Source organism: Motacilla alba, chromosome 6 (assembly GCF_015832195.1).
Source record: "Motacilla alba alba isolate MOTALB_02 chromosome 6, Motacilla_alba_V1.0_pri, whole genome shotgun sequence".
In the NCBI taxonomy this organism is placed as follows: domain Eukaryota; kingdom Metazoa; phylum Chordata; class Aves; order Passeriformes; family Motacillidae; genus Motacilla; species Motacilla alba.
The window spans coordinates 27,975,097-27,995,461 of NC_052021.1; the positions used below are offsets into that span (position 1 = coordinate 27,975,097).

At 39.9% G+C, this 20,365-nt stretch overlaps 1 protein-coding gene across 1 annotated transcript; it reads left to right on the forward strand.

Annotated features, from left to right (window-relative positions):
* Positions 1-449: 449 nt before the first annotated feature.
* On the forward strand, positions 450-19,743 carry TDRD1 (tudor domain containing 1). The gene is made up of 22 exons (XM_038141714.1): positions 450-567; positions 2,515-2,658; positions 5,142-5,206; positions 5,414-5,561; positions 5,955-6,060; positions 6,380-6,419; positions 8,023-8,071; positions 9,584-9,664; positions 9,987-10,163; positions 10,664-10,771; positions 11,285-11,455; positions 11,721-11,969; positions 13,366-13,488; positions 14,368-14,478; positions 14,655-14,825; positions 15,721-15,966; positions 16,487-16,603; positions 16,815-16,925; positions 17,177-17,344; positions 17,660-17,881; positions 18,074-18,120; positions 18,717-19,743. Exons 1-22 carry the CDS (start codon positions 450-452, stop codon positions 18,807-18,809), a joined length of 2,865 nt encoding a protein of 954 aa, XP_037997642.1. The 3' UTR covers positions 18,810-19,743.
* The last annotated feature ends 622 nt before the right edge of the window (positions 19,744-20,365 follow it).

A 20,365-nucleotide genomic window follows, 5' to 3' on the forward strand; every position in this document is an offset into this window, starting at 1 on the left:
TCATTGGGAATTGCTTTAATTGTGTAACTATTTTATTCTGAGCAAGCACAGTTTGCCAGAGGTGTTCAGGGAGCACCATTCACAAAGCCCCATCTTCCCTCCGTGTGTCAGGTAAGGACAACATCTCTGCTGAACCTGCTTGCCACCACCATCACATCTGATCTATACATGGCAAATCCCAAGTGTGACTATGACCACTCAAGTGCTCTGAGCAAGTTACAATTGCAAAAATTATGTTCATTCTGTGTTGCTTGCACTGTCCTTTTTCAGCATGTAGCACAGTGGTGTCTCAGTAGGTTCCTAGGCATTTAGATCCTGGAGCTAGTGACACACTGGTACAGTTATTTACAGAACCTACAGGCAGGTAAGCCTAAAGCTCTTGCTAACAATTGCAGGTAAGTCACACCAGCCTCGTGCAGCTCCTGGGATGTCACTCCTGATCAGCCACCATGCTAAGAGCACTCTCCTCAGTTACCTCTGACAGACACTCAGTTACCCTGCAGGGAGACCTGGACAGGCTGGAAGAGCGAGCAAACAAGACCCTCATTAAGTTCAAAAAGGTCAAGTGTAATGTCTTGCACCTTGTAAAACATAATCCTGAAGTGCAGCACAGGCTGGTATCTACCCATCTGAGGAGCAGCTCTGTGTAAACAGACCTGGGGGTCCTGGTGGACAGGCAGCTCACTGTGAGTGAACAGGATGCTGCTGCAGCAAAGAAAGCCAACAGGATGCTAGGCTGCATCAACGAGGGCATCACCAGCACAGATAAAGAAGTATTTGCCCCACTCAGTGGGCTACACCTGAAATGCTGCGTTCACTTGTGGCCCCTGCTACATAACAGCGATGTGGACAGGATGGAGAGGGACCAGAGAAGAGCCACAAAGAACATCAAGGTTTGAGAAGTTTGACATAGAAAGAACAGCTGAGAGAAATGGGATTGCTCAGCTGTCAGTAGAGAAGGCTCAGGGGAGGCTTTAGAAAGAAAGCCAAATTTTTTTTTTTTTTTAGAGGTTTGAATGACAGAGAAGTATTTCTTAGTGCCTTGCTGGTATTAGTTCTTCCTAGGCATAAGGATTACTGGGCTAATCTTAGGGACAGAGGAACAAGGGGCAAGGAGATGATGAATGCTGTATGATCATGATCACCTTGTCTCCCCTCAATTTCCCATATACAGGTGTGTGCCTACTCTGATATGCAATGCTGAGCAATTTGGCATGTGGGTTTCTTGAAATCCTACCAATTCCTACCTAGATTTCCTTCTTGTTGTAAGAGCAGCCTCTGATCCACTCAGCTTTGCTCAGGCTGGAGCTGGGGGCAGGAGGTTCATGTGAGCCAGGAGGAGTCTTTCCTCTGACTTTAGTAGGTGGTATCTTAAACCACTGAGAGAAAACTCAGCAGCCCTCAGATGTGTTCACTTTTCTTTTGAGAATGCTTAGTTTGGCAGACAGGATCCTAGACTTAAATACAGATAATTTAGACTGAAACGCTGTCACAGCCAGATGCCAAATGACTTAAGGCAAAATAGCTATGCTTCAGCTGCTTCTCTCTGAACGGAGATAATTATTCCCTGCTGTACAGAACATGTAACAATAAAATCCATCACTGATTTTATACCCTTTAATAATAAGTACAACAATGTAGGCACTAAAATAGTTCAGATTAATTTATTTTTTGGTGAAAGCTTAATTGCACAGCACTGAGAACACCTGAGATCATGTCTGAGTAGTAGCAAAAAACTGGAGCACTCTTGAGGATGAAGTATATTTTCCCATGAAGATAGAGACATGGAGGTGGGAGGCAAAAGTTGAAGAAAAGGGGAAACCACCTTGTATAGAAAAGAAAGAGGAAAAAGGACAAAGGAAAATGAGAATAGGTTGGAAATGGGAGATGAAGTGATGTATGTTCTTGGCTGCAGGGCGAAATTCAAATACTTTAAAATACAAATGCATCAATTTTATTTATTAATTCAGCTTTTTGCATAGCTCCCACAGCCATTTTCTGAATTTGTATGAAATAAATTGGGGTTACTGGTTCAACCATGAGTAATTATGTCCACAAAGATGCTCAGAGGCCTGGAGCACCTCAGCTATGAGGTCAGGCTGGGAACTGGGCTTGTTCATCCTGGAGAATTCTCCGGGGAGACCTCAGAGCACCTTCTAGTACCAAAAGGTACAAGAGAGCTGAAGAGGGACTTTTTACAAGGGCATGTAGTGATCGGACATAGAGGAATGGCTTCAAACTGAGAGAGAATGAGTTGGCCATTGGGAAGAAATCCTTTGCTGTGCGGCTAGTGAGGCCCTCACACAAGGTTTCCTAGAGAAGGTGTGGATGCCCTATCCCTGGAAGTGTTCAAGGCCAGGCTGAATGGGGCTGGAATAACCCGGACTAGTGCAAGTCTCCCGGGGCCGCGCCTCCCTGGCCGCGATGGCCGCACCGGGGCCTGCGAGCGGCCGGGCAGCACATGCCCCGCTCCGCCCTGAGCCCCGGGGTCCCGCCGGGGCGGGGCGGAATGAGCGGCACGGAGCCGCCGGGAGCGCCTGGAGACTTCGCTGGCCTGCGGGGGCCGCTGCTTCCCCTCTTCCCGCCGCCGGTCCTCGAGTGAGCGCCCGGCCCTGCTTCCCGCGTGGGGCGGCGCGGACCGCGGGGCGGCGGCTCGGGGTGAGCGCTGCTCTGAGGGGCGAGAGGGGCAGGGGCGACCCTGAGGGAGCGCTGCTCTGAAGGGAGAGAAGCGCAGGGGCGGCCCTGGGCGAGCGCTGCTCTGAGGGGCGAGAAGGGCAGGGGCGGCCCTGGGCGAGCGCTGCTCTGAGGGGCGAGAAGGGCAGGGGCGGCCCGGGGCGAGCGCTGCTCGGAAGGGCGAGAGGGGCAGGGGCGGCTCGGGGTGAGCGCTGCTCTCGGGAGAGAGAGGGGCAGGGGCGGCCCGGGGTGAGCGCTGCTCTCGGGGGAGAGAGGGGCAGGGGCGGCCCGGGGTGAGCGCTGCTCTCGGGGGAGAGAGGGGCAGAAGCGGCCTTGGGCGAGCGCTGCTCTGAAGGGCGAGAGGGGCAGGGGCGGCCCGGGGTGAGCGCTGCTCTCGGGGGAGAGAGGGGCAGGGGGTCGGCGCTTCGCTTTCCCCCGGGACAGGCGCCGGGGCTGGCCCGGGGTTTGCGCTTTGCTGAGGGGAGAGAGGGCGAGGGGTGGCTGCGAGCTTGGGTGCAGGCCGTGGGAGGGGGCTGTCTAATTTTATTTAGAGTTACTTAAAATCACTTAAGTTTAATCACTTAAAAATCACTTTAGAATCACTTAATTTTAATAACACCCCTTTAATTGCGGTTGTTGAAAGCAGTTTTCTGGTGGAGTTGGTTTGCAGTATCACTTAGACTACTCTGCTTTATTCGCAGGTTCATTTTAGTTTGTTTTCACCTATGCTTTTCATTTTAAACAATTATATTGCACCTTAGCATTTGGAAAGCAAGTGCTGAAAATGCATTTTGGCAGAGCCCAGGGCGTTGCTTCCCCTCCGGCAGCTGCTCTTCAGGCAGTGGTTCCCCTCCACTCCCGGGCATGAGGAACCCAAGAGTGCAGCCTCTGCTTTTTATTACTGAAAACTTTTTTAACAAAAGTACGGCGAGGTCTCTTCCAGAGACACAATGAGCTTCATTTGCGGGTGTTGATGGCTGCTCCTATTTGTCAGTGTGTTCCTCTTCTAAAGGAATTTTCATCCTTTAAGCTTTAGTATTCATTGTTGAATTCTTTAGTGCAGAAGGTGTTTGGCTGTGCAAACAAAAGAAATAGATGGTAGAGTATTAGCCTTCCAAAATGAATGCTTAAATATATCTTCAGAATATGACCCAAAAATACTTTAATTTGTGTGCCTGCCTGAATTAATCTCTAAATCCATGCTTTTGCAGTTACCTGGCCCACAGCCACCTTTGGTCATACTCTAATGTCAACCTTTACATGATGGCAGAACCACTTAATCTTCAACATAATGAAGTTGCAGATGCAGATTTAAGCAACAGGGTCACAGGTACAGACTTACTGTTGAAAAGCTTTTAGTTTTTAGGCTGAGTTTCTGAAATATTTAACAAAATCCAATATTTTGTAAGCAAACAATATAGGGTATTTTTGGCAAATGTAGAAACAGTACAGAAAGTTTTAACAACAGCACAAGTACAATAAGAGCGACTTTGTCCTAAGCTTGACAGAGATATCTTGACTTTATTCTTCTGTGATTGAGGATATGCTTTATTATTGATACACATCATCAGTATGAGTATGGCTTAGAAATACAACTCCTGATTATCCAAACTTGTGCCTGCTGAAGTGCCTTAGAAACTAAAAATCCCACCAGGATAATTGAGGTGTCAGGGAATTTGGACCAGTACATGGGAATTGGAGTTCCTTCAGCAATGCTCTTGCCTCTTAAGTGCCTTGGTACTGTCTGATCCATGTTCTCTTACTCCAAGCTGGGGAGAGGGAAAGGCTTCATTTTGAGAGATCTGAACTAGCTTTATGTGCAAACATCTTGGGTCTGGAGAGTTCATGAAATTTGATTTCATGTTAGGCAAGAGTTTTAGTTCAGGCAGAGTTCACAAGATTTACTTGTTTCCAGGTAGGAAAAAGGCCATGTAAGCTTTATTTTGTCTCAGTGGAGACCTTGGACAGACCTGCCCGACTGGAACAAGATTTGAGTGGCGTATGTAGCCTAGAACATAAACAAATTCTTTGTAGGTGGACGAACTCTGCCCACTTACAAAAACAGAGTTCCTACTACATTGATATGCAGGCTTAGCTGAATGTCTTCTAAGAGTTGTTTGGTAAAGAAAAACTTACAGGAAAGACTCACAAGGTTTACAAAGCACTTACTGGAAAGTCAGAATCTCTTGTTTCAGAGTGTTTTGTTTCTCAGTATTGAGTGATAAGCACAGAAGGTGAAAGTGTTGTTTTAATAATACCACGGATTGCATGATTGAGTAAATGTGGTATCAGAATGAAAACAAGTGACTTCCAGAGTGTGTAATGGTCCAAGCATCTCCATTTGCTCAAATGGGCTGGCAGAATAGTAGGAGTAGCCAAGAGCCTTGTTTCTTCCTGCAAATATTCCATAACATAGGCGTGTGTTGGTGTTGTTAATCAGATCCCTTTGCAAATACTTCTGCTTCTAGGAAGTTCTATGGAAGACAAAACTGGTAGAGAGAACTGCATAGCTGCAGCTGATAAAGAAAATACTGTGAGTTATTTCACTTTATAGTTGCCCCAAGTATTCTGAGCATTTCTAGGTAGCAGGAGTAATCAGCATGTGTTTCTCTTTCTAGAACTTAGGGAGAGTTAGAAGTTTTGTTTCCTTTTGTTGTCATATTTTTGTATGCTAGACTATTTCTACCCTAATGGGGAGGTTTTTTTCCATTAAGAATGACTTCAGGTTTTTCTTCCACAGGTGTCACATTCTAATTGGATTAATGGGAAGCCAAAGAAATTGCAATGTTCCTCTAAGAGCGCATTTTCTATTTGCTATGATAAGAGTTTCTTGAGTTTGTTAGTACCACCCCCTAAAGGGGGCACCTGCCATCATTGTGGGCTGTTTGGTAAGTGCCTGCTGTCCTGTAGCTTGTGACACACACTACATCTATCAGTGAAACCAGACCAGGTTTGCTCAGAAATGTCTTTAAATGGATGAATATTTTTAACTCTCAGACACAAGTATATTCTACTCAGAACATAGTTGGAGTAACAGAACTGACAAGCAGAAGAGAGCATTTCTTTATCAAAAGTGGTGGGGTTTTTTTCCTTAAATATAGAAGGAATTTGGGATATTTGGGCAGCAATGTCTGATAGCTGTATGTCAATACAAATACCTATTTGTATGTGCTTAGAATTGCAGGGGAGCTGTTTTGTAAAGCAGTTAATTAAACAGTTGTTGTTCCTTGCAATGCGTGTTTTGCTCAGGCTTCTCTTGTCTTTCTTTTGGTTTGTTTTAGGAAAGCTCAGATGCTCACAGTGTGTGCAAACATACTATTGCTCTGCAGATTGTCAGAAGAAAGACTGGCCAGCACATAGAGTAGTTTGTGATCCCCTTAAACAGAAGTAAGTTTGTTTAAAGTTCTGCCAAATTATCTTCACAGAAAGACAGTGTCCCTCCCACTACAGCATAAATGACCATGGGAAGGCACTATTGCAGTAAAATATGTTGCTTATTCTTAAGCTAGTACTGCATTATCTTATGCCTGTCATTGTTACATATTACCATATTTCTAATTGTGCATTTTAGTTGATGAGGAATAAGGGTTGGCAAAAATCACCTACTATGAACACAGCTTTTTATCTATTTGCAAGTAGATTGTATTATTAATGCTACTTGTCAGTCTTTGGTTCTTCAAACTGACATATTCTTCTTTGATTACAGTTTAAGTCATAGCAAAACCAAGACAGGAGTTTATCTTAAGGTATGGAATACCATTTTGACTATGTCTTGACTGGCTCTGCTGTGAGTGAGTGGCAGTGTGCTTCACTTAACCTGTACAGGAAAGGAACAAGTTGCTCCTTTTGGAAAGATCAGTGCTTCAAACGAAAAGTTACTGGGAGAAGCATTCAGAAAATTGTTACTTGTAGAGCTCTTAGAAGCACTATCAGACAACCCTGCTTTTATTTGAAAAAAACTCTAGTGAAAAAAGTTAAAAATTAAGACGTGTGTCATGTTGCTAGAGAAGGAGTTTGGGAAGGAAACAGATATAGCGTGTCCAATTCAGAAAACTTCTGGTCTCTTGTTTCTATGAAGAAATTGTGAGCTGACTCTTAGAGCCTTGGAAATTTATTAGAGAAATACATTTAATGTAGTATACAGTAACAGATGCAGATAAGCTGCTGTTTCATTGCTGTAGAAGGAACTAAAGATGACACAGTTCTCCTCTGTAATGTGATGAGGCCCCTTTTGATCTTACTTTGAGCCAAACATTTCTTCCAGTCTTCCTATGAACCCTTCTGCAGGAGTTGATTTTTCTGTCATTGTGGTTTCTTGGGATCACATCTATGAAGGTGAATAAGTTTGCATACCTCCAGCTAGCCTCTTGCTTGCACTGCAGAACTCCTTTGTCATGTTCTTCTTTGAAGTGGCTTATTCATCTGTTTAACTTTTTGAAGGAATGTAGAAAGGAGGCTTCATGTCATGAGACTTCAGTTAGCTCATCCTGTTAGTTCCTGTTGTGTGTGTACTTGTGACTGTGTTCTAATGAAACTGATCAACTGATGGTGAGGGCCCATTACACCAAATGGTTGTACAATGTGAATAAAAAATTTGCAGTCACTTGATTTTCAAAGAACAGAAGGGGTTTTGTTATCTTATTCACCTTTTGAAGCTCTTGCAAGTTCTTTAGAAGTAAGAGATTGCATGTTGAAGGGTATTAAGGTGGGTTACATTAAATTATTAGACTTTTTCAAAATGAATGCCAGCAGATAAAGGAGTTCTAATCTACTCTGAGGTGTTAAGGTTATGAGGAAGCAGGTGGAATTTGATTCTTCTTATTTATGAGAAGTGGGAATCACAAATGGGAATTTTAGCTGAGTTGTCCTGTAAAACAGGAGTGAGGAGGTGAATGTGTGAGTCTTCAGCACTTGTTCTTCATTGATGTTCAGTATGTCTCTGCAGTGTTTCTTGAATTTTGTTACTACAAGGAGCTACAGCTGAACAGCTTCGTATTAAACATAACTTGTACCTGTTTTAAACAGGGTAATTCAACTTCTGGGGATTCTTTATTTTTACCTTAATTTCCCAATGCTTTAGAAGAGAGTGCAGAAGTTAGTTAAATTGAAGCCCCAACAGCAGCTTTAATGTGCAAGGTGATATTTCTGAAGGCCTTAATTATTTAGTCACTTAAATAGAGGGAAATAATATGTTATCCCCTCTTGTTCTAATTATATTATTTCCAGACCATTAAGTGTTTCTTTGCCCGTTATGATCCAAAAGGAAAAGGATGGAATGAAAGCACTGCCAGCCTTTTTTCTCAGCTCATAGGAAAGCACTAGTCACTAACTGGTGTTGATATATTACAGGAGGAAGTGAGGTTGAGTTTTGCTGTAGATGTTCTACTTCCAGATTCTGGTGAGTGCTTGGTTGAGTGGGTAAAAAAAGTCACCATAATTATGCTTTTATGTTCACACCCCTCCCTAACACCTGTAAAAGATAACACCTGTTTTTTCCTTTTGCCCTTCTCCTTCTTGTCACTCTCCCAACCTCTCCCTTGACTTCTTTTTTTTTTTTTCAATTCTACTTTATTTCACCTTTGTCAGTGCCTGAAGTACCTTGCTAAGCTTAATAACCTTAAATTTTAGTAAGATTACTTTTCCAATAGACTTGTATTAACTTCAGTGTGTTCTGGATCATCTTGTTTATTTTTCTGTTTTAATAGATGCATGAAAATTTGGTACCATTTTGTTTATTTTTCATGCATTTTTAACTCTTTAAAAATTACAGCATCAATTTCGAGTTCTATGTAGGATTTTACCAGCTTTCATTATATTTCATACATGCTCACTACGTATTCCAAAGAAAGAACAGTCATTGGATATTGCAGTATCCAGCTGGAGAACTCTTTAAGCGTGTTTGTATTTCTAACTTAGCAAGCTTCAGTGAGAGACAAGCCAAGCACAAGACCTTTGAGGAGTCAGAATTCAGATTTTCAGTTGAGCTGAGTTTGATTGTCAAAGCAGATCAATGCATGCAAGGTGTACCTTTTGTCATGTGGAAAACCATTGTTTGGATTTTCCTCTGGCTGCAGACAGGAGCAATGTAGTGCCAAGACTATATTCATTTAATTGATCTGCAGCCCACAGAAACATTCAGAGATGTGGTGGTTGATGCTCCTGGCTTGCTAAACTTGCTCATGTGCTGGAAGCTTATCTCCATGTAATTCTGTGCAGTCTCTCAAAGGATGGTTCACTTTAATGCCCTGTAAATTCAACTGATTAAGGGTTGTGCTGGGCATGTTTCACATTTGGTTGCTTCACAGCACACTAGGGGTGAAGTGATGTGTAACCTGCCAACCTTTTGGAGAGAAGATCACATAAATGTCACTGCATTCTTGAAATGTTCCCTGCATTCATTCCAGACTTCATAAGCAATTGAAACACCTGTATTGAGGTTTTAATTTGAAAATAGTGGTATTGAAAGTTTGGAGTGCTGCTTCATGCATCAGAAATGGAGTATGTAACAGCTGAGAAACCAAGATTTACAAAGACATCTTGACTAAATCATTACATAGTCAGTGTTGTAAATAATGAGGTAAGTTATGAATCCTTGTGTCTAAAAAGCAATAATCAGTTTTTCAGCTCACAGTCTTTAGTGACTGCAAGTAAATGTTGATTGTTACTGCTTTGCTCATTTTATGAAGTCAGACAGTCTTGGAGGTGTGAATGTGCTCAGAGAACTCAAGTAGTTGAGCTACTCTGAAATTACCTTTGTTTTGCATTTTAAACATTAAGTGCTGAACAAATAAGTAGAACATGCTCACCTTGTGATAGGAATATAGATCTGGCTCAGAGGATGTTTCTGAAGTGAAACTAGCTGATGGCTATTTTGTGTGATAAATCATTTATTCTTTCATCTGTATTTTAGAAGACTGCCTAAATAAAGTTCCTTTAGAAATGAAGGCTCATTTAACTTCAGGAAGTGATGCCAAAGTAAACTTTCCAAGAGGTAAGCAAGCAAACCAAACTAAACTTTGGGAAATTTAGATCCTTCTGTGCTGCATGATATTCTAGCATGATATCACTAGCATCACCTCAAAAATGTTGCCTAATGGAGCTTCAGCTGACATTAGCTGCTGACATTAGCTCATAGACATTTTAATAGTATAAAACATTTGTATAGTGATTATTATGTGAGCATTAATTTCATAATATGACAGGAGTCTTCAAGGTCCAAAGCATCAATAAAAAGAATAAACTATTTCAGTATGTCTATATTTTCAAAGTCAGCTAGCTTTTGATTTGCAACCTTTTTTCTTTTTTATGTGCAGTATCAGAAAACCATTCAAAGGGAGGTGAAAAAATAATACCTGAGGATGAAGACTCTTCTCACTGTGTTAATTCAATTACCAAGTTTGTCTCTTTAAGTATTGGAGATGAATTTTCTGGTGTGGTTTCTCACATTCAAAGTCCAGACACCTTTTTTTGTCAGCGGATGCAAAGTGCCCGTAAGTGATGGGTTGGAAATGGGATGTAGAATGCCTGGTACGTCATTTTTCTCTTTGGTAGGGGGTGGCTGGAGAAAGGTGAATTTTTCTTCTGTGTCCATGTGCAGCCTTTTAATTCTGGGTAATCAGCAGCAAAGGGTGTCCTGTGGGAAGAAGTGGCCTACCTCATCATCTGCCTGTTGTTGGAAGAGCTGTCTTCCTTGGTTTCTTCTTGGCATGCCTCCACTAGCTTGCTTTCAATTTGCACTGGCTTCAGCTTTGTCCCTTTGCTGGAAAAAATCCATCCCTGGTTTTCCCTGTCTGTTCACTGCTGTGATTCCTTAGGCACACGTGAGGACTCTCTTGGATACTAATGACTGAAGAGCCCTAGTCTGATCAATGTTAAACATTTGAAATTATCTCCATTAGACTACAAGATGTTCTTCCAGGCTTTGAGTTTAATTATTTTGTAATAATTGCAAGACAGGCTATGTTCCAAAACCTATGTGTTTTAACATCAGGTCAACTTGCTGAGCTTGAAGCATCTCTTAATGAATACTGTGGCAAAATTCCCAGTAGTCCATCTTTCTGCCCTGCTGCTGGCAATATGTGCTGTGCCCAGTTCACAGGTAAAAATGGAGTGAAAATACTAAGTTATGTCACTTAAATTTATTACCAAAAAGACAGATTTTGTAATTATGTTTGGAAATGTTTTATATAGAGTTTATTTATCTCTGATTTTTAGCTGTGGGTAATGCTAGGTAGTAATTTGAAAAATTGTATCTGTAAAATACCAATTTTAAAATGTCTCTTTATTGAGCAAACTCTTAACATTGGATTCAGATTTTTTAGAATAGCTTATTGAGAGATCATGGAAAGTTTGGGGTTTTTATATTGCTGAGTACTATTTCCCTGGGGTTGGAAATAAGTAGATCTTTGAAATTTCAGTCCCCAAAAGAAGCACAGAAGAAATGGGATTATATGGAATGATGCTGCTCTGGTAGACTACTTCTCAAAATGTTACTTTAGCCAACACCTGGTAGTCCTGAGCTGTACTGAGATGGATGTATTTTTATATTGGTCTGTCAAAAAAAAAATCATTCTGTTCTTAGACATTATTACATCTGTATCTTCCTTTCTAGAAGACAACCTTTGGTATCGTGCTGCTGTTACAGCTTATGCTTCTGAAGACACTGTTTTGGTGGACTATATAGATTATGGTAATTCTGACTCTCTTCCACTGACCAGTCTTCGTCCTATAATTCCAAGCTTAATGGATTTGCCAGCTCAAGCCATAAGATGTAGCCTGGCAGGTATGGAGTAAATGATAAGCACTTTCAAACTAGATAGGGGGAGAACAAGTGGTATTACACAACCACCACACCTGTAGCATCTCATATTGAAACATGGGAAGGATGGAGGTCATGGTAGGCATTATTTCCAGAATTCTTAACTGTCATGGCATATCTACAAAATGTGACAAATATTTCAGAATGTACTTGCAGTTGTTGTACCTGTCCACACATTGGTGAGAGTTGGACTGACCTCAGAACCTTTCCATACTATGTGACTTTTTAGGTGTAAAGCCACCATTAGGAGCATGGACCTCAGAAGGTATTTCTTACATGAAAAAAATGGTGAAAGACAAAGTGTTGACAGTAAAAGTAGTGGATAAAGAGAGTTCTAAATCCATGGTGGAGCTAACAGATGCCTCGGGTACTCCAGTAATAAATGTATCAAGCCTTCTCATCGAGGAGGGCTTTGCAGCTGAGGAACTGAGCCTGGCCTTACCAGCAGCCAGAGGGAGTGATGTTGAGCAAGCCAACGGTGAGTATGAACAATCTTGCTGCTTGTTTACCTCCTAGAGTGGGTACAGAGCATGCAAGCTCTTATCTCTAAGAGCTTTTCAGTCTGGCTCATCAAGTCTAGCCTTCACAAGTCCAAAGTTTAGCCATGGCAAGTTAACTGTAAAGAATTGTGTGTCTCTGTGTGTGTCCAGGTGTGCACGCTTAACAAAGTTGTTACTGCCTGCTTTTGGAAGTTGGTACTTACTCTTGTTAGAAGTCTTACAATTTCCAGTTGAAGTAGGCTATTACTAGTTATTACCTACTTAACTCCTACGTCCTTATCCATTAGTGCAAATAATATTTGCTCTATTTTCATTGTCCTGTATTTTACACATAAACCCACATACTTAGTCCTTGAAGATTTGACTGGAGTAGCTTATAAAGCTTCAAGTCTATGCTTAAATTGCCTTGTTTGAATTTAGTGACCAAAGCTTCAATCCAAGAGATTTCTGCTAAAGTTACATTGAATTTCTTTGAAATCTTGGGGAAGAGTCCTGGCTTCTCTCTTACGAAGCATGCTAAGTTCCTTTTTTTCCATCCTGTGTCTAGCAAATGTATGTATTCTCTATTGATCCATTGGTACTGAAAACTTTTTGTCAAGGCTATGTTCAAATAATTTTGATCTTTCTCACTAGAGGCCTTGTGGCCAGGACACAATTATTTCTTCTTTGTTCAGAAGAGTAAGGAATCTTACAAAAAATTAGAATAAACAGTAACTTTCCTGGCTGTATCTAAACACATTTTGATCTTTGGCCCTCATCAAGGCCTGTTTTGTACTCCCTTGGTTTATTGGTTACCTCTCACCTTTTTGTAATTTCCATCACTGAGCCAGAGCTGTTGAATGCAGGTTTTAAACAGAGTGTGTTCTCCAGTGCCATGATTTAGTGTTCCCATGATGTATTCTACAACTTGTGATCAACAATAAGTTTCTTTCAGGTACCTGAGTAAAACATTCAGTGCAAATTTCTGCAACCAGTCTTTCTATTGATCTATTTTGCTCTTCCTCCTTAGATTGTTTCCAGTAGTCTTGGTGACAGATGTTTCCCTCTTCTATGCTCCCTACCCTTTTTCCAGGAACCAAAGTTCCCCAGTGTCCCTCTTGCCCAGGCTGTTGCCAGCTAGTCTTTTCCTCTTTGTGTATTACTCTTTCCTGCTATCTATGGCTTGTTCTTTTTGGTAATGAAGAGTTACACTAAAGAACTGGCATATTTCTCTTGGTTTTACTCTGCAAGGAGGCTCTCACTGGTAATTAGTCTGTTGGACAGTTTATAACAAGAAATTCAAGGATACGAATGAGCATTCAATATGGGGTTTTTTTCCTGTAAAAGTTACTTTAATTTCTTTTCATTCTGTGTTTTTTTTTCTATCCTCTCTAGAGGGCACAACGAACAAAAGAATGTGCAAGTGGATTAAATTAACTCTTAACCAAACACTCAGTGTCATAGTATGTACAATATACAATCCTGGAGAATTCTACTGTCAGATTTCAAACAGCCATGGTAAGTTTATTCAGCTTAATTCTTTCTGATAGTTTCTTTGCTTCCTGGTTTGTCATTTATTATAGTTCTAATGAACTACTATGTCAAATAAGGCTTACCTCTGAGGTTTTTATCTAAGAATACCAGTGGAGTAACAAAGAAATTGGATCATGGTATTGAAATCTGAAAATGTTGAAGATAAGCAGTAGAGGAAAGTGAAAGAGTTACCATAACCTAGCCAAAGGATATCTTTTTTTTTTTTTTTCCACTGGAAGAGTAGCTAGGCTTTGGAATAAGTTGTTGAGGAAGGTAGTAGAGTCATTGTCTCTGGAAATGTGCAAGAGGCATCTGGATGTGGTACTTGTGGTGGCTATGGTGGAGCTGGGTTGATGGTTGGACTAAATGATCTTGAAGGGCCTTTTCTACTCTTCATGATTTAGTGATTCTGTTAATAAAAGCAAATAAGAGACATGTTCCTTGTGCCAAGACTATATTTACTGGAGCTCTCTTCTAGTACGCTCTTGTAATTTATAAAAACTTAAAGAGATACAATACTTGCAGCACAAAAATGAGAAAATTGAGATGTGACTTCCTATTGGATTGGTTAAAAAGTAATCTTGTTTCTCTACCAGAAGTCTGCATAAAGACTTCTGATAGCCATTGGCATTTGAAATGCTAGAAAAAGAATGTGACAAAATTCAGTGGCTGAAGAGGGAGCTAAAGGCATTCAAAGAAAAAATATGGGGCAGCTCTTAAAAAGTGAGGGATGTTTGTTCCTTGACTTATGTAGTCAAGGAAAACATTTGAAGGTTTACAAGTAAACTGTAGAGTGAGCAGCATTGATAAAGTTCAGTCAGCTGATTTCATTGATCTCATCTTTGGTTTTTTTCTGATTTTCAGAGTTACTTGCTCTAAACTCACTTAACAAATCATTGTCTGAATACTGTCAGAAAACACCACCAGATGTTTTTGAGCCTGAGAATGGAGACCCTTGCTGTGCTTTTTACTCTGGCAAGTAACAGACTAAAATAATTTTGTTTTATAGGGTGAACATGAAAGATTAGCTGATAGTTTACATAAGTAGAGGACAGCAAAGAATTATATTTATTTACTAACAAGTGAAAGCTGGTAGACTTAGCAAATGTGTGAAGTAATTTGTAATTTTTTTTAATCTTCTTTAAAATTAGAGGATGGTAACTGGTACCGTGCCGTGGTGCAAAATGTCACTTCAGATGGAAGTGTTCGAGTGAGCTTTGTGGACTATGGAAACACTGAGGATGTACCACGGGATAATATCCGACAGATCTCGTCCTCATTCCTAAAACTTCCATTTCAAGCAATTAAATGCTGGCTCTCAGGTGAATCTTATTTTCTCTTACAATAGCTCTTGCTTTTAGAGACTTGCTGCTTTGGGGGAAGGAGGTGATGATAGGGGATAGTGTGCAGAAAGCTGTTCATTTGGGTTTGTTTGTTTGCTTTCTCTTCTCTGAGTTCTCTGGAGTGATCTGCATGGACTTTGCTTACTGCTTTACTGGTCAAAAGGGAGCTTGTTTAGTTCTGCTTCATCAGTAGTGCTTACTGGTTTTTGGTTGTTGCCTTCCTAGGAGTAAGTGTGCTTTTGTGCAACTTTATTTCTCAAAGCTTTTGCAGGCAATGGAGCTAATCTGTTCAAGTGAAGCAAGTTGAGTTTTCAGTTCTCTTTCATTTGACTCCTGAAGAGTTTGGCACTGTACTGCTGTTTCTCAATGTTCTGCAGATTCGTTTTCCACACTGTTCAAAATTCTGCAGAACTTCTCTTTCTTCCTGGTGTAGTCTGCTTGGTTTAAAAATGAAAAATATGGAAACAGAAAAAAGCTCAAACCTCATTTCATTCAAGGTCTTGTACTATTCCCCCTCCCCACCCACCCTTAAAACACTTAAATTTTGTCTGCTCCTTTGATAAAAAGGCCTGATTATACTGACCCAAAACCAGTTTTTAATAGTGTTGTTTGTGCTAAGACAAAGGATTTATTTGATTGAATCATAAAAATAGAAGATGAAACTTGGGACTCCTGAGAAAATCTGGGCATTTAGAAAAAAGGAGGAAGAGGGAGAGCAGTTAACAGGATGAAGAACAATGTGTTGCCCTAGGGTAGTAAAAGTAGCCTTGATATTTCAGGGTATACTCTAAAGAAATTTTTTAAAGGAAATTATAATTTTGAGGAAAGTCAATATTAATGAATGGAGATATTTTAACAGTTTCTTATTTCCCAGGTATAATGCCTGGGAACAGCAAATGGAATCCAGAAGCTACAAGAAGATTTCATATGTGCACTTCAGGCTTAGAGCTTCAAGCCACAGTAACTTCCCTTTCTGAAGATGGGGCAGGTGTAGTGCTCACTGATAATTCCACAGATTGTCCAACAATTATCAATGAGATACTAACTTCAGAAAAACTGGCTGTAAAGGAAGTTCTGCAAGACAAAAATAACTTTCCAAACACATCTGTTGACCAAAAAGGTAATTAAAGGAATGTTAACTTTTAGATTTAAGAAGAATTTTCATTATACCAGCCTTTAACTGTTATTTTCTTGTTTAACTATAGTTAATATCAATGCATAGTTTTGGGTATATTGTCAGTTCTTACAGTTGAACACCAGCTGCCCTGCAGGTGGCATTACAGACAAAAAGAGAAAGATAAAAATCGCTGTGTTTGTCTCAAATGAATGTTGTTTGACTGTGTGGGAGTCAGAGAATTAGAAGTTTTCTATGACTGAGACTTTTCTCATGTTTGCTTTTCAAGGTCTTATTTTTTCTGAGCTGTTTTTTACTTTAGTTACTTTTGTATGCCAACAGTTTATGAACAGCAAAGTAAGCATCATTTATCTTGATTTAGATTTGTCTTCCTGAAGGTAAGGCATGTAATCATGTTTGAAATTCAAAAAATTATTATAAATATCAAATAAAATAACAGTTCCTTAAAATACATATATGCTTGGAGGACGGTGGTAACGCTGCATTTTCTCACAATTTCTATTAGCAACCTCACTTGGGCACTGGAAGTCAATTGAATTGGCTGTAGATGAAACCATGTCTGTCTGTGTAACTGAAGTTGTAAGCCCAGACTTGTTCTATGCTGTACCAATTCCAAATAAAGGTAAGAAAAAGTGTTCATTGTTCCTAACACCGGTAAGAGGTCACTGTTGCAAGCAAGTTAATAAAATGAATGTGTGTAGTGAACTGAACTGTGTAGAAATGTATCCTGGGCAGTAGGAAAATATAAAAATGTCAAAGGTGGGAGCAGGGGGCTTCAGTATGCTCTTCATTGTACTCAGATGTGGTTAGTGACTGTGGGGTTTTTGTTGTAGGTCAAAAGAAGCTCCTTAAGGAGCTGATTTCACTGGAAGACTATTGTAGATCTTGCAGCAAACAGCCCTTCCAACCAAAACTGGGTGAAGCCTGTTGTGCTCAGTTTTCAGGTGAGACAATCGTTTGTCCTTCCATTTCCTTGGCCAGTGTAAAACACAGCTTTCATTTTTGCTGTAGACAAAGGAAAAACACCAACCTGAAAGTGCTTATGGATCTCTTAATTGTGCTTTTTGTCAATTGGTCTTTTATATATCCACCACAGTATTTAAAAATTCTTTAAAAACTCTACAGTTTCTTGTTCTCAGGATAAACTGTGTTTATAAGATGATTCTTCACACCGTTCTTGCCCCAATCTTTTCAGGTAATGGCAATTGGTACAGAGCTGTTGTTCTGGAAGCTTCCCAGTCTGCAGTGAAGGTTCTGTATGGAGACTATGGCAACACAGAAACTTTACCCCTTTCAAAGGTGCTGCCAATCACCGATTCCTATTTAAAGCTGCCTTTTCAGACTATTGCATGTTCACTTGCAGGTAAAAAAACCTCCCCAAAACAAGCAAAAAAAACCACTGACTGTTTTTCTTGAATATTATAATTTTTTACCTGTTCTGGTGGTAGTGTTCATTCCTTAATACTGGTAAACAACATGACTCTCTTCTGAAATAGTATATTGGTAAGCATGGTAAAAGCTGGTTTAGAAAACATGTTTTTAGTTTATTATCTCTAGAATTTAAGCTATTTATATTAGGAAAATTTAGTATAATATTTTCCAAAGCATGTATGTACGATTCAAGTTATAGCTTAAAGGAATTATTTATATAACAGATTTGATTTTCCTTTTTTCACAGGAATAGAGAAAGCTGAGTGGTCTCCATTAGTGCTTGACAAGTTGAAAAAACTATTATTGAAGCAACGTGTCACAATTACAGTGAAAGGGATTAATGGAAATGTTAATTTAGTAACAGTGGAGAAGCACTTGGACAATGGTTATGTGAATGTAGCTGACAAACTGCTGAAGGAGGGCTTGGTCACATCCTGCAGTGCTGAAAACTCACACAGTGAACATGAAGGTATATACTTTGGCTTGATAACTTCACTTTGATTATTCTGAAGAACTTGTAAGCACACAGGGTGGCTAAATGACTTTTCCTTCTAAAAATCCTGGACAATGCCACATGTCACCTCTTAAATTAGGGAAGGAATGTGTGTGTGTGTGTATTTTGCTCATTCTTCAAGTTCTTCAAAAACTTTGGTTTTTGTAGGTAATGAAGGTGAGACCAACTGCTGCTGCAAGGAATTAAAAGTGCAAGTAAGATTCACTCCAAGCAATACTTCCTTTTTTATGTTTCCAGAATTCAAAAGAAACCCTGTGTAGGAAGCAAATGGGAGTAGGGGGAATAATAGCTACTGAACCATGGAAGTTTAGTGAAATGTATCCTGACATTTGTTCTCAGTTTTTTTATATATGGTGATAATTAAAGCACCCTGAAGCTGAGGGAGGATGGTGTTTAGAGCACACAGACTTCATTAGTCTGTACTTTGCCCCACAGACAGCTCTTACTTCATTTTTCAAGTGTTTGAAGTTTCAGGAATGGCACTTTTCTCTGTTACCTAATTTAAGATGGTGATCTCAATTTGAGTACCTAATCAATTTGGTTTGAGGAAGCTGCTTCAGGAAGAAAAAAGGAGGGAGGGACATATACATGGACAAGGGGAAGTCAGCTACAGTTCTGTTGGCTTCTTCCCCCTCCAGAAGATTTTCCAACAGAAAGGAACTAAATCTGTTTATTGAATTAATACGGTATTTAGCTGAGTTTGTCATATTAGCATCTACCCTGATCTGAAATCAGCAATTAAAGAAACCCCGGAATTGTACAGTTCTAACTCTTTCTGCTTATTCCACAGCTTGAAAAGCATAAACAAGTCCTACTCTTCCTTTTAAACAAGTTTGGGAATCCAGATGGATTCACTGATATGAAAAATCTGTTGAAGCACTAAGTCTCTGACATGCGCCATTTCATTTTCATGTCCACCAAGTTGCTGCAGTTCCTTTTTTAGAAGATCAAGAGCATCAGCTTAAAAAATGATTGTCACTTTGTAGAAACTGTGCTGTTTAAGTACCTGCATTTATCTTTGTGCTTGATTGTTACTGGGACACAGGTATGTAACTTGGAGGATTGCAAAGCTGCAAGCTAAAATTTCTGTTCTGTTCTTGTTTTATGCTACCATGTGCTACTAAACTTTTTGCTTGTATTTTCTTGTTGAACGCACAGAAGTTTATGGAACGGCCATTACGTCGTGAGTCTGTTCTGCAGACTTGCATTTGAAGTGATTGTAATTGTAAGGCTCACTTAACTTTGGTACCATTCATATCACTTGAAAAACTCTCTATCTTCTTTTGATTACTCATCTTTCATCCTGATTTCTGGTCTGAAGTTAGACCGCCATTTGTTCTTCATAACCTTGATTTCAGTGTCATTAAAGGTTGAATGTTGTCTGGGACTGCATACAGGTAGTTCTCTCTAAAATCAGTAAACACTTCAATGTGCACAGTTGTTTTTTTACACTCATGCTGTATAATATGCATCTGTGAATGTTATTTTGAAGTGAATTGTATTGAAGCTGGTTTTTGTGTAGCTACATCATCAGGATTTCTACCCCATCAAGTTTTCACATCATAATAAAAAAGAGCCAGTCTCAGCTATGACAAAAATACTGAATCAAATTATTAAGAGTTTATCAGTATTTCAGTATTAAGAGATTATCAGTCATTTCTGAATAATTCAGGAATGTCAAAATCCTTTTGTGGAACACAGTAGACATTTGCTGTTTGAAACTGCAGGGTCAGCCTTTTTACCCACTTAGAACACATGCTTCAAGTTTGAGCTTTTGCAGATTCTTCCAATCTTGAGATTAAAATTGTTGCAAAATACTTTCCTTTGACTTAATGTTTTATTACACTCAAATTGCCTCAGAATTTTTTTTCCTCCTCTTAGTTTTTGTTGCATAATATTCTTGCAGTAACTAATAATTAGATGAATGCTTGCACTTGAATTTCTGGAGTTCTGTTCGTGCCCCTGCTTCTGAACCAAGACTATGGCTTTGTCAAGTGTCCTTTGACTCCCTGGGAGCAGAGTGACTTGCCACAAGCATTTGCTCTCATGCAAAGCACCTCACTGATGTTTTAGTACTCCCACACCTCTTGTTCACTTGTCCACATCCTCCCTCAAAAGTGAACTGGAAATCTAGAATAACAGCAGTTTTGAAAAGGAAGTAGTATGAAATTAATAAAAATCACCTAGCACTGCAAAACAACAAGGCTTTTTTTATCCTTGTAATTTTAATTTATGAAGCACTGTTGGAGGAACTTGAGTATACTTTGGTTACTGGGTTTGGCTGAAATTACTATTTAGCAGTTGGTGTGTTCTTAAAATCTACGTACTGTGAGGTAGACACAAGGGTGTTTTGCCTGTACAATTCAAAAGTTATTCGTTGTTTAGGTTTTGTGTGGGAAGAGGTGTGCAAGTTCTTTGACTGAAAGAGCTCAGTTCTGT

Bases quoted from the DNA above. Each gene is read 5' to 3' on its own strand.
- TDRD1 (XM_038141714.1), top strand. From the start codon at position 450: ATGCTAAGAGCACTCTCCTCAGTTACCTCTGACAGACACTCAGTTACC. The intron at 13,489-14,367 runs GTAAGTTTATTC...TCTGATTTTCAG, and splicing joins TCAGATTTCAAACAGCCATG to AGTTACTTGCTCTAAACTCA. The intron at 15,967-16,486 runs GTAATTAAAGGA...AATTTCTATTAG, and splicing joins CACATCTGTTGACCAAAAAG to CAACCTCACTTGGGCACTGG.